The sequence below is a fragment of the Balaenoptera acutorostrata genome, chromosome 11 (assembly GCF_949987535.1).
Source record: "Balaenoptera acutorostrata chromosome 11, mBalAcu1.1, whole genome shotgun sequence".
Classification (NCBI taxonomy): domain Eukaryota; kingdom Metazoa; phylum Chordata; class Mammalia; order Artiodactyla; family Balaenopteridae; genus Balaenoptera; species Balaenoptera acutorostrata.
The window spans coordinates 53,333,540-53,346,461 of record NC_080074.1 but is presented as its reverse complement, the minus strand read 5'-3'; the positions used below and the strand labels follow the sequence as shown (position 1 = coordinate 53,346,461).

Below are 12,922 nucleotides of genomic sequence, written 5' to 3'. Positions count from 1 at the left end.
GGGAAAAAGGCACCCACTCCATGTGGGGCGGGGGTCTACAGCGACGTTCATTTAGGGGAGCCCTAAACCGAAGCCCCGAAGGACAATTAACTTAGCCGGGTGAAAGGGGCATGAGGTGGGCATTCACACAGAAGGAGCAGCCAGCTGTACAAAGGCAAGGAGGTGAGAGAGATGGTTCAAGTCGGAAGTAAAAGTAGTTCAGGACAACTGCCACCTTCTGTCCCTTGAACAGGCCAAGCTCATTCTCCTATCTGTGCCTTCACACGCACCGTTCTGCCGCTCAGGATACCCTCCCACAGATCTCTGCATGACTCAGTCCTTCTTGCTTGACACCCGGGTCTCTGCCCAAATGCCTCGGAGACTTTCACTGACAGCTGAAGCTCAGGTACCCGGCTCCCCGTGACACAGGGAGTTGAGAACCGATCTTCTCTGACGGCTCTTGCTGTGGCCCCAAGGCTCCTGGTACACCGCGCTGGCACAGGAAGATACGTAAGGAACACTGTTGTCTGAGCTGCAGTGTAACGGTTGAGTGCACAGACGCTGGTGAAGTGTTTAGCAGCCAGACTGCCCGAGCTCAAGCACAGGGCTCTGATATTCTTTGGCTACAATCATCTTGGGTAAATCGCTGAACTTGTATACCTCAGTTTCCTCATCTGTAAAATGGGGATAACAGTATTCATATCTCATAAGGCTGTGAAGGTTAACTGAGTTGATACAGGTAATACAGTTGGAACAGCACCTGTCACATCCTAAGCATTCAATAAAGGTTATTATTGTTGAAATGGCTTCCTAGGACCTGGTTTCACTTAGCTGGCTTAGAGAAAGTGAAGTTTCTGATTGTAACATTTAGTGCCACTGTTAACTTGAAGGAAAAAGGAACAGTCTGTTCTATGGGCAGCTGGCTGACACGTCACTCTGTTCTCATCAGCCTCCTTCCCCGCACCGGTTAGACATGGCCCTGCTCCTCGGAAGTGCACACAGGTGCAGACGTGCTCTCCTCAACCAGCCCCCAACACCAACATCAAGAAAACACTTTTAAGACTGAATGGTCTTCCAAACTTGCCTACCTCCGCTGACAGGAGAGGCCTGTTTAGAGGGTAATGAATTTGTAGTGGAAGGTGACTGCCTTTAGGAATGTGGGTCTTAAAAGAAAAAGAAAATTCAAAAGGCACTTATGAAGGCCATTTTAAGTTTCCGAGAGAATTTTAACAGAATTCCATCAAGAGCACCGTGAAAGGAAATAAGTGAAGGGCAGACGTTTAAACAAAGTAAACATTAAACCCCCAAATTAAACTCATGCACCAGTATACCCAGAAATTCTGACCTATTTTCCAGTTTTAGCTTAAATAATCCATTTGCTCATTTTCTTTTGTCTCACAGAGCTGGGACTAAAATTGTGGTATTAGGAAAGAGAAAACAACTGGTAGAGCCTATCAGTTCTTATCTCCCGACACTGGACCAGTGTTTTGGATCAAGGTGCCCATGAACTCTAGGAACAAAGTACCTCAGTATTAGGAACCCAGTTTGAAACCAAGTGGAAATGGTAACAAAAGAATGTGGTACTTTATGACAGTACTAGGAGAGAGAATCAGTAAAGTAGAAAGGCATTAGTGAGGAAGAGCCCCACAGGGAGGGGGACTAAATTCTCAGACAACACCCTTTCTGTAGCCTTATACTCAGAGGGAGGTCAGACCAGCAGCAGCCGTCACCTGGGAACACCTGGGGGCAGGCTGGAATGCAGAATCAGACTCTGCATTTCAACAAGGCCCCCAGGGGACGTGCACACACAACAAAGCCTGAAGAGCTTTGCTCTCCCGGGCTATGGGCCCCAAACTGGGCTGCCTCTCAGAATCATTGTCAACTTAAGGAAAAAAGCAGAGGCAGGGATTCTATTCCAGTCCAAGTGAGTCAATCTGAACCTTTCTAGATGTTGAGCCTTTCAGTTTCAGAAGGTAGTTTTGATGAGCACCCTGGTGGAGAGTCACGGCTAGAGGACCAAGTAAAAATCTAGTCTCAAAACACAAGCAGGGCTTCCCTGGTGGCGCAGTGGTTGAGAATCTGCCTGCCAGTACCGGGGACGTGGGTTCGAGCCCTGGTCTGGGAAGATCCCACATGCCGTGGAGCAGCTGGGCCCGTGAGCCACAATTACTGAACCTGCGTGTCTGGAGCCTGTGCTCCGCAACAGGAGAGGCCGCGGTAGTGAGAGGCCCGCGCACCGCGATGAAGAGTGGCCCCCGCTTGCCGCAGCTAGAGAGGGCCCTCGCGCAGAAACGAAGACCCAACACAGCCAAAAATAAATAAATAAATTAATTAATTAAAAAAAAAAAACAAACCACAAGCAAAAGCTATTCATGCTGGTATGATACGTACACATCTAATAGTGGGTGGCCAGCAGTTTACTGGTATTATGCTAAGTGAAATATGTCAGACGGAGAAAGACAAATACTGTATGATATCACTTATATGTGGAATTTAACAAATACAACAAACCACTGAACATAACAAAATATAGAGAACAGATACAGAGAACTAGTGGTTACCAGTGGGGAGATGGGATGGGATAGGATGGGAGAGGAACAATACAGGAGTAGGGGATTAAGAGCATTAGGGATAAAATAAGCTACAAGGATATGTTATACAACACTGGGAATACAGCCAATATTTTAAAATAACTAAATGGAGTATGATCTTTAAAAATTGTGAATCACTGTATTGTACCCCTGTAACTTATAGAATATTGTACATCAACTATACTTCAATTAAAAAAAAGAAAGAAAAAAGAATCACTGTTTGCAAGGCTTATAAATACACTTGCAAAAAAATCTTAAACCAATCAGCCTTCATCCTCAAAGGAGGAGAAACTGAATCAGTCTCCTCTTAGGAGGAAAAGCTTTCTTTCCTCAGGCAAATGCTACATCACCTTGTCAGCAACCTACCTTGCTTGTCTGATTTGGTTTGATCCCAGGCCCTCGAACCAACAGTGGAACTTTGATATCAAACTCATACAGCTGTCTTTTGTCTATTGGCAAAGAAAACTGTCCTGAAAAAAAAAATGCATAGGGTAAAGATGGAGCCAAGATAGAAATGTCACTCATGCATGCATTCATTCAATAAACAGTAAAAATCAAAAACAGCCTTGTTCTACTAATTATGGTGTTTTAATGGAAAGCTTAAATTTGCCTGGGTCTCTTATTACTACGAGGCAGGAAACAATGAGCTCATCTTTTAAAAAAATGCCTAGAGGGACACCCTGGTCTAAAATAGGCAAATTCAGCAAAAAGAATGACTAGAAAGTATTGAAGCAAAAATACGCTATTTATGTATGATACTCGACCTGATCACAATTGAATGAAGTTACTCTAAAAGCTGCTAAATAAAGGGACAAAACCATTTATCCAGCCTTTCCTGAATAAACTATATTTCAAGATAACCAAACAATTGATGAGGGGAATTTCCTGAGGAATTCCAGCCAGGAAATTCAGAAGGAAGGACAGAGTTATGAAGTCAAACTTTGCAATTTCTGAGGGAATAGATTTAAGCAACAATCATCAATGGAAGTTTTAGCCACGAAAGGTCATAGGATGGGCTCAGGTTGATACCACATGAGCCATCAATCAGTAACAGCATCCCTAAAGTGAGGCAAGCAGACACCCCAGCAGCATGATGTGAATGAAGCAATAAGAAATACATAACAGCATCAACTAGAAAGCATTCTTGTTGAAAACGTGAACTTCTATTAAGACTCTAGATCTAACTACCAATCTATAGAAAATGTTGAGCATAGATAAACGAGTTAAGGCATCACATGAGCAATTAGCTACATATGGAATGTGAGATATTCTAAAGGACAGAAGACCAGTTTTCCCAATAAATCCGTGGCAAAGGACAGCCTTAAGACACATAAAAACTAAAGGTAGCATATGGACTTTGTGTGGGTTCTGAAAGGTAATGAACTAGTCAGATGCACAACCAAGTGCTGACATATGGAATCACAACATCTGGAGTTTCTTCAAAAACTTCTAGCTAAAAAAGAAACATGAAGAAGGTATGAGGAATTCAAAAGATTGGCCTCGTGCAGCTGAAAATCAAAGCTGGACAATGGGAGTTATTTTACTAGTCTCTACTGTGAGTGCTTAAAAATATTCATAACAACACATGAAATGCCTAATCAATCTGCTCCTGTGCAAACAAACCTCAGATTAATTCCCTTCAAGTTTAGGAAATTTAAAAGAGTGGAGAAAGAAAAAAAAATACTGATTTTTAACTAGAGAAGGTCCAAGTAGAAAGGATGAAAGTCAAGGACACGGGGGTGACTCATACTGCAGTTGTGAAAAGACAAGAAATACAAAACAAAACTCACACACACCAAAACACCTCATTTCACAGGAAAGTTTTTCCCAGGACAACCCTCTCGTGGTCTTCCTGTGTCAAATGTCATACCCCTATTCCCCGAGATCCACTGTCCTTAAAATCTAGCTCAATTTCTCACCTACTTCATAAAGCCTGCCTCTAACCCATCAAGCTCACTCTCTGCTCAGACTCCTAGAACACCATGTAATTCAGCCTGTGAAATAACAAATAATGAAGCCTGGTCTCTCACCAGGGGAAATGAGTTGGCCCTCTAACCAGAGGGGCCCTGAAGGCAAGACCCTCCCTCTGGCCTGTCCACTGCTGCAAAAGGACAGGAGCTCCCTGCCAGTGCTACTGATTGAGCGAGAAAGGAAAGGCACCTCGCAAAGGTCATGGTGCCCCTTACCTGTGTGATAGCCATTGTCTGAGGTGTAAAAGATGTAGGTGTCATTGAGCTCCCCGCTGAACTCCAATCGCTTGACCAGCTTCTCCACAAGGTCATCAACTGACAGCAGAGTCTGCCACCTGGATGTGAACAGAGGGCAGCAATGGGACTTCAGAGACAATGGCTGAGGTACTGCCATCTTGCCAAAAAAGCAAAAGCAAAGTCCAAAAAACACCCCAAAACCAAATCAAAACAAAAACACTCCCAACCTCCTTCCCCAAAAAAAACCCCTCAGAGCCACTCTCCCCAAAAGCTCAAATCCCCTATTTCCTTTCCTTCCATTCATTGCAAAACACAGATTAGAAAATTCCAGCACACAATCAGTTGATTCCAAATTTAACCGATTCTACAGAAATAAATGAGGCTTTTTATAACCAGTTAGCTTTATTATTTATCGTGGCTGGTGATGAGAATAAAAGACTATTGGAAGGGAAAGTTGTCAACTCAGCACTGACTGATAGAGATGAATTCAGATAGACCTGGCTACAACAATGTTTAATGGTCGAACTAGGGGTCAGCGAACTATAGCCATGGGCCAAAGCTTGACCACTGTCTGTGTTTTTGTTTTTAACTGCGGTACAAAACACATAACATAAAATTTACTGTCTTAACCATTTTTAAGTGTACAGGTCAGTAGCGTTACGTATATTCACATAGTGGAACAGATCTCCAGAACCTTTTCACCTTGCAAATCTGAAACTCTACGCCCATGAAACAACAACTCGCTGTTTGCTTTATGTATAAAGTTTTACTGCAGCACAGCCATGCTCATTCATTCTTGTCTTGCCCAGGGCTGCTTTGCGCTCCAACAGCAGAGCTGAGCAACAGCGACACAGACCATACGGCCGCCAAGCCTGTAATATTTCTTATCTGGCCCCTCACAGAAAGTTTGCCAACCCCTGTGGCAAATGCACCTTAAGAGAAAGTAAGAATTTCCTGAAAGCTAAAAACTGCAAAGGCAAATATTCTGCTCTAGCCTAAGCCTTTGGGTCTCAGGCAAATATTGGGGCTAATCTCTCAGAAAGCGACCTTTTCTTTAGATATAGAAAATGGTTAAAAAAACCAAATGGCTCCAATTTGCAATGTTTTAACAAGTCATAAAAACGGACTGTTTAATTAGACCTGAGGTCCAAAGGCCACCTTGTAGCTAAATGTAAAGACCTCCCATCAGAGTCTCTCCCAACATCTTGCTACCCTCTGATTTCTTCTCAGAGATAACCACGTGGTGCAGTTCCCTGTTCATGGGCTGCTTCTGAGGGTCCTCAAAGACCACCTAGACTGGAAAGGAGCAGTTCTTACCTTTTCCTAAATGCATTATCTAAAAACTGTATTGAAGAATTAGTCATTGGCGTCTTGGCTTGCCTAATTAACCAGTGCTTGTTCTAAAATTTAAAAGAAAAACAAAAGTTAACACCAAGTCACCACAGTCAAACTACTAGAATAGATAATGAAAAGGATCATGTACTCGAGCAAAAAAGGAACTAACTGGAGCCTGTTTAAGCAACTTCAGATTTTCCCTCCACCACCCACCCCCCACTTCCCTCCCCTGTGTTCGTAAAAAAAAAAAAACTCTGCAAATTATCACTCATTCTTTAGCTTCTTCTCATCACCTCCTTAATGGCAGAAGGCCTGGGCTCCTTTGTTAGCAGCTTTAATAAGAGATTTCATGAAAGATACTGGAAACTACTAACCAGAAGATTATAACTTGGGTCTACCACCCAAACTATAAAAGGATAAATATCCACTTTACCTTCCTCTAAGTTTTGCCTAATAAGTCATCATTCCATGGCCCTCTATTTTCCTACCTAAGATAGCGATCATCCTTGGACCTTAGGAAAAATCTCATCATAGCAATTTCCTAAAACTTCAAGTCCAAATCTAGAGGATTCTTCTCACATAAATAAAAGTCACAGTTAAAAAACAAAACAGGGCTTCCCTGGTGGCGCAGTGGTTGAGAATCTGCCTGCCAATGCAGGGGACACGGGTTCGAGCCCTGGTCTGGGAAGATCCCACATGCCGCGGAGCGACTGGGCCCGTGAGCCACAATTGCTGAGCCTGCGCGTCTGGAGCCTGTGCTCCGCAACAAGAGGGGCCGCGAGAGTGAGAGGCCCGCGCACCGCGATGAGGAGTGGCCCCCACTTGTCGCAATTAGAGAGGGCCCTCGCACAGAAACAAAGACCCAACACAGCCATAAATAAATAAATAAATAACATTAAAAAACAAAACAAAACAAAACATTGCCAAACACCATTGATTCTCTCCTCCCTATTCATAAAACCCTAAGCTGCCATCTCGCAAACTGTGATCCTCAAAGCCTTTAGTTAGCATGCTTGACAAATGCTATAGAGCATCTCTTCCTGTTGCAAATTCATGTCAGAACACGAATAACTCTGAGAAATCCTGTAGCAGAGTGACTTATTTAACCTGAAGTTTCTAACCTTACTTAGTCATGGGACCTTCCATGAACTTCTTTTGGAACACAGAGAGAATGGCACCCAGGTTTCAAACTCGGTTCACTCATCTTTAATGTCATCCATGGCAAGCACATGCCTACACTGTGCCAGGCAACACGCCAGACGTTTCTGTGTATTTTAATCCATACAAGAGTTGCAGGAGAGGTCAGGATCCCCGACTTTAGAGAGAAAAATGCAAGTTAAAGCATCTTGCTCACGGTCAGGTCACCTAGCCAGAAAGCGGTAATACTGACTCTAACTCCAAGACTCACTCCTTCTACCACCTCACAAGCAACTAAGATTTCTGGGTAACAGGCATGAGGCAGTAGAAGCTTTCTGCCTTTGAACTAGCAAACTGCCAATCTCCCATGCCAAGGGAAGGGTAAGTGGCATACGAAGTGAACAGTATTTAGGTCATGGCCTGCTCTGGCTCATTTCTCCATTCAAATTCCCTTCCCAATCACGTTGCACTGTGTCACCCCTCTTCTTCCTATGCCTTGGGCCTCGTAAGGGCCACCCACAGGAGACTGCTGCAGGCCCAGCTCAGCCCCAAGGGACATGTCTCAGCCACTGCCAGGCAGGAGGAGTGCCAGCACAGAGGTTATCAAAAGAGCCTGTCGTCAGGAAAGATGGCATTTCTTTACCATTCTCCGCCGACTCTCCAGCTGCTCACTGGGTGTGTGGCAGGAACCTTACCTGATTTCTGAAGCAAGTGTATACTACCTAGTATGTTAGCGACAGGTGCAATTACCTTTAAGAGATTTAGAAGGAAGACCAACTATATGATTCAAAGGCTCCCTGACAAGTATATTACACAATTAATCACATCGAGCATGGCTTAATGCAAGGGTTAGGGGAAGCTACCGTTCCGTGGATGTTGAAGTTCTTGTTTCTTGGTGCAAAGACGTTCTGGAAGGTGTTCTGGTACTGAGGTGCAGCTGTCCAAGGCGAATGAGGTGCCGGAGTGGAGATCATCATGAAGAACGGCTCAGAATTGGACTTGTAGTCCAAGAAGTCCAAGGAGACATTGGCCTGACATACACAAAGATCTGTCATTGCTTACCCTACCTCACAGCTGAGGACTTGATAGATACCTGTTCTCTGGTGAACAGGTGTACAGGGCCCTATTAGCTTTCCATCAATCTTAGCATACGATCTATGTCACAGTCACTTGCAAGCGTGTTGCTGGAACAGATCGTTTGGCTTTCAGGCAAACACAATAAAAAACTGAAAAGCACACCATCGAAGAAAGCAATTAGGATTTTGATGATTTTACATGACCTAAAAATTGTTACGCCTCCCATAAGGAAAAAAAATAGTAATTCAGCATTTTAGTACTAACTTATATTAATGTAGCTTGGAATATATACATTTATGCAGCTTAGAGTATATACGTTTGATGCTTTAAAGAACATAAAAAGAGAGCCAACCTAATTCACAACAGTGGGAAAAGTGAATTAAGTTACTGTAATTTTACAAAAATATGTAGAGTAGATATCCTAAGTTATGCCAGCTGAAGTAGCTAAACTAAGTGAATAATATTAAGTCCAAATACACCACACCAGGGTTTTAATTTATATGGACTTAAATTTTTCGTTTGCTTCTCTGGAGATACTTTACGAAAATGAAAGCTTCCCACAAACATGCTGTGTTTTTAATTTTCTAGTTGATTTACATCTTCATTTATTCCCAACACTAAACTAAAAAGATACTATCAATTTCTTATCACCATCCCGTCCCCCTACTTTACTCCAGCCCTGTCAAGAAACCCTGTGGTTTCTCCAACCTGTCAGGCACACTCCTGGTTCAACACCCTCACGCTTTTTGTTCCCTTTCCCTGTGGCACTCTTTCCCCTGATCTGTATAGCTCACTCTCATCTCCTTTAGGATTCTGCTTAAATGTTATCTAAGTAACTCCCATACCCTGCCTTATTTCTCTAACTAATCGCCATCTAACAAGACGACACACATATGGGTAAATAAAATCCTCCACTAAAAGGTTACCGTCCACAGAATCAGGGACTTTGTTTCATTTACTGCTGAACACCTGCTATAATGGGTGCTGAAGTACTTGGTGAATGAATGCCCTATGGGAGGGCTGTCATTAGATACATCTTAGACAGGAAAGGACAGTCCCAAATTCCCCTCCCGATTTCAGTATTTTTTATATATAATATACAATGCCTGAAGAACTCCCCTATCCCTATCCCGCCACCCTCATGATGAAGCTGCCATCTTGTAGCTTGTGAGTAAAACTGGGGTCAAGAGTAGGAACCCCTACAAAGTAAAACCTCTTCAAAGTAATCTCCATAGTCTTAGAGATTAGCCTTTGGAAAAGGGATTTGCTGCTGGAATTTCAAGAACATTAGATCTGAGCCTGGCTTAATTACAAAGAAAAACACCCTCAGGAGTTTTTAATCAGCTGGAAATATTCTTTGGCAGTTAGACCAAGTTATTATTCATGTTACCCAACATTAACAAATACAAGTAAAGATTTTTCTAGGCAGAGACTTTAATTAAACATGAGCTAAAGTGCAAGGACAGAGCTTCAGTAACTCACCAAAACATCTGTCAGGTAGTCCACACTGTAGTTTTCACCATGCTTCCGTGCCTTCCCATTGATAGAGAGGGTATAATTATAGTATTTAGAATTCTTTTCCTATTAAAGAGAGGAAAGTAAGATTTTTTATGAGGTCAGCACACAAAATGAAAGTTGGAAACCATGCTGGGCTAAACTATACTCTGTTTAAATAGTGATAAGACCAAAAAAAAAAAAAGGTAATTGCTCAAGTCAATATTGAATTGGACTTTCTGACTAGGGTTTTATTAACTACTAGCATAGTTTCAATAATATGTCCTAGTTTAAAAAGCCAGAAATGGATCCGGTAGAACAGCAAAATATGTTGCTAAACCTTGTGGAATGCAAGACAAGTATCCCACAGCAGAGTGACTCACAAATCAACAGACTTTCTTCTAAGGAGACAAAATGGCCAATCATAAAAGCAAACCAAATAATGTCAACATCAGAGCTACCGCAGAAAGTAAATAGCATCTGTAGGGTTGTGCAGAATTGTCACTGACTTCATTAATCACTCACCAGGGCGTACCAGTAACTCCAGCCTAGAGGAACGTGTGCTAGTCCACCCGCATCTGGGGCTCCGTACTGGAAATCAAAACAAGCAGCGCATTAGAAGTGCCTAGGACAGGACCAGACCAGAAGGAAACAGGAAACTTTCAGAATCTTTTTAGATCAGTGCCTGAAACACGGTAGGTGCTCAATTTCCTCAAACACATAACAGTCAAAAAGTAAAGAACATTAGGGCTTCCCTGGTGGTGCAGTGGTTAAGAATCTGCCTGCCAATGCAGGGGACATGGGTTCGAGCCCTGATCTGGGAAGATCCCACGTGCTGTGGAACAACTAAGCCCATGCGCCACAACTACTGAGCCTGCACCCTAGAGCCCGCAAGCCACAACTACTGAAGCCCACGTGCCACAGCTACTGAAGCCCACGTGCCACAACTACTGAAGCCCCCGCACCTAGAGCCCGTGCTCTGCAACAAGAGAAGCCACCGGGATGAGAAGCCCACGCACTGCAAGAAGAGTAGCCCCCGCCCGCCGCAACTAGAGAAAGCCCGCGCGCAGCAACCAAGAACCAATGCAGCCAAAAATAAAATTAAAAAAAAAAAAAAAGTAAAGAACACTATCATCCTAGGAACTTCTGAAGCAGGAGTTGGCAAACTATGGCTGGAGGGCCAAATCTAGCCTGCCAACTGTTCTGTGTGGCCAGCAAGCTAAGAATTTTCTTCCAAACATTAAAAAATAAACACCAATCAAAATCAACTATACTTGAATAAAAAAAAAACAATCAAAAGAGGAATATTTTTGTGACAAGTTGCATGAGATTGAAATTTCAGTCACGGTGAAGTTTTACTGGAACACAGGCACACTCATTGGTTTATGTAAGTCTGCTTTCCTGCTACAACAGCAGAACTGTATAGTCACTATAGAGACATATGGCCTGCAAAGCCTGAAATATTTACTTCTGGCCCTTTACAGGGAAAGGCCACAGAGCTTAGGTAGGCCACATGGCTCATTTGCTGAGCTACTGATGGCCTAGACTGAATGGTCCAGCCAACCTTGTGGCTAACAGCCCAAATCATCAGACTACAAGCTACCAGCCTATCACTTCAGCTGTCCTGCTGATGAAGTCTACTTTTGGACTCAATTTATCTGATGAGATGAATTAAGTGAAGAGACCACAGAATCATCCCATTTTATCTCGACAAGGTTTAATACTGCCCATTTAAGGCAGTGCCTCTAAGAACTAAATCTTTGTATTTTTTTTTTTTTTTGGCAGTGTCTGCGACATGTGGGATCTTAGTTCCCCGACCAGGGATCGAACCCATGCCCCCTGCATTGGAAGCACAGAATCTTAACCACTGGACTGCCAGGGAAGTCCCCTAAGTCTTTGTATTTTGAAGAATTTCTAATTTTGTATATGTTAGATGATCTTCAACATGCAAAGCAGTGTAAGGTCTCTTTATGACCTATAGCTTTAACCCATCACACTGCTCATGATTCTTTTCAAACTAACTCATTTTTCATCAAATCCACAAGGTTGCAAATCCCCCAACTGTTGCGGGGAGGGGGAGAATTAACAAAATTCAGATCAGATATTAAGATCTCTAGCAACCACAGATAAAGTACATAAGAAAACGTACATATTCTCTTTGTCCTGAATCCCCAGTTTTATTTTAAGAGATAACTCCAAACACTCTCAAACACATTATTTCTTTTAAGCCTGAACTTTGACTAAATGCTAAGGCCGATGTGGTGGACTCGAGGCCCTGAAATCTGGCCTTGGCAGGTCACAGTGAGGCCTCCCTCCATCCAGGCCCTCAAGGCCAGCACACTAACCACTCAGCCACATGCTTCAATGGCCTGAATGTCTCAGGCTCTGGGTGCTTTTCCTTCAACACTGATCTCTCCACAATCTGCTCCCAGTTTTCAGAAAATGGGTTAAGCATTAAACTGTTATAATTCAGGAAAAGATGCCCAGAGGAAAAAATTCTTCACTCCAGTCCTGATAAAGGGGAAATGGAAACAAAGATACCATGACAGCCAAAGGACAAGCAGAATTCTTCAGGAAAAGGGGGAAGATGCATCAGACCACAGCAGTCCTAAGACAATTTTTAAACAAATGCTCCAGAGACTATTTAAAGAAAGAATAACCACAGTGCCCAAATCATGTAAATACATTCATGTAAGTTCTGGTTTAACAGGCAGATTAAGAGAAAACAACATATACCAAAAACCGTTTAACATGACTTGAACGGATGCTAATTAAAAAACAATTAACATGAATCATACTAATTCACATTCAAGCTGTTTTTAAAAAGAAAGAAAGGGAATAATTAGACCATTCAACATACCTCATTTAAGTATTTCCCTGCAAAAAAGGTTTGATAACCACACATTGATCTGAGAATTGCTGGGAAAGTATCTGGTTCTTGGATCTTCTGCCAAGACTTACTACTGCAGTTTCCCTCCAAAGTGTTGTTAACGACGTGATGGTTATGTGGGTACTTCCCTGTCAGGATACTGGCTCGGCTTGGACAGCAAAGAGCGCTTGGCACATACTACAAACGGAAGAGAAACAAAAAAGGCAAAGTTA

The 12,922-nt window shown here is 42.8% G+C and overlaps 1 protein-coding gene across 2 annotated transcripts in view; it reads right to left on the bottom strand.

The window, feature by feature from the left end:
- Positions 1-12,922, bottom strand: part of GNS (glucosamine (N-acetyl)-6-sulfatase) — a 53,184-nt gene that overhangs the window by 26,131 nt on the left and 14,131 nt on the right. For both annotated transcript variants that reach the window (XM_057556789.1, XM_057556788.1), the window contains exons 3-9: positions 12,681-12,887; positions 10,346-10,411; positions 9,809-9,907; positions 8,113-8,280; positions 6,095-6,177; positions 4,757-4,875; positions 2,937-3,040 (exon numbers count right to left, since the gene is read on the bottom strand). In XM_057556789.1, the coding sequence (XP_057412772.1) occupies positions 2,937-3,040; positions 4,757-4,875; positions 6,095-6,177; positions 8,113-8,280; positions 9,809-9,907; positions 10,346-10,411; positions 12,681-12,887 (846 nt within the window). The remainder of the gene's footprint in view (positions 1-2,936; positions 3,041-4,756; positions 4,876-6,094; positions 6,178-8,112; positions 8,281-9,808; positions 9,908-10,345; positions 10,412-12,680; positions 12,888-12,922) is intronic.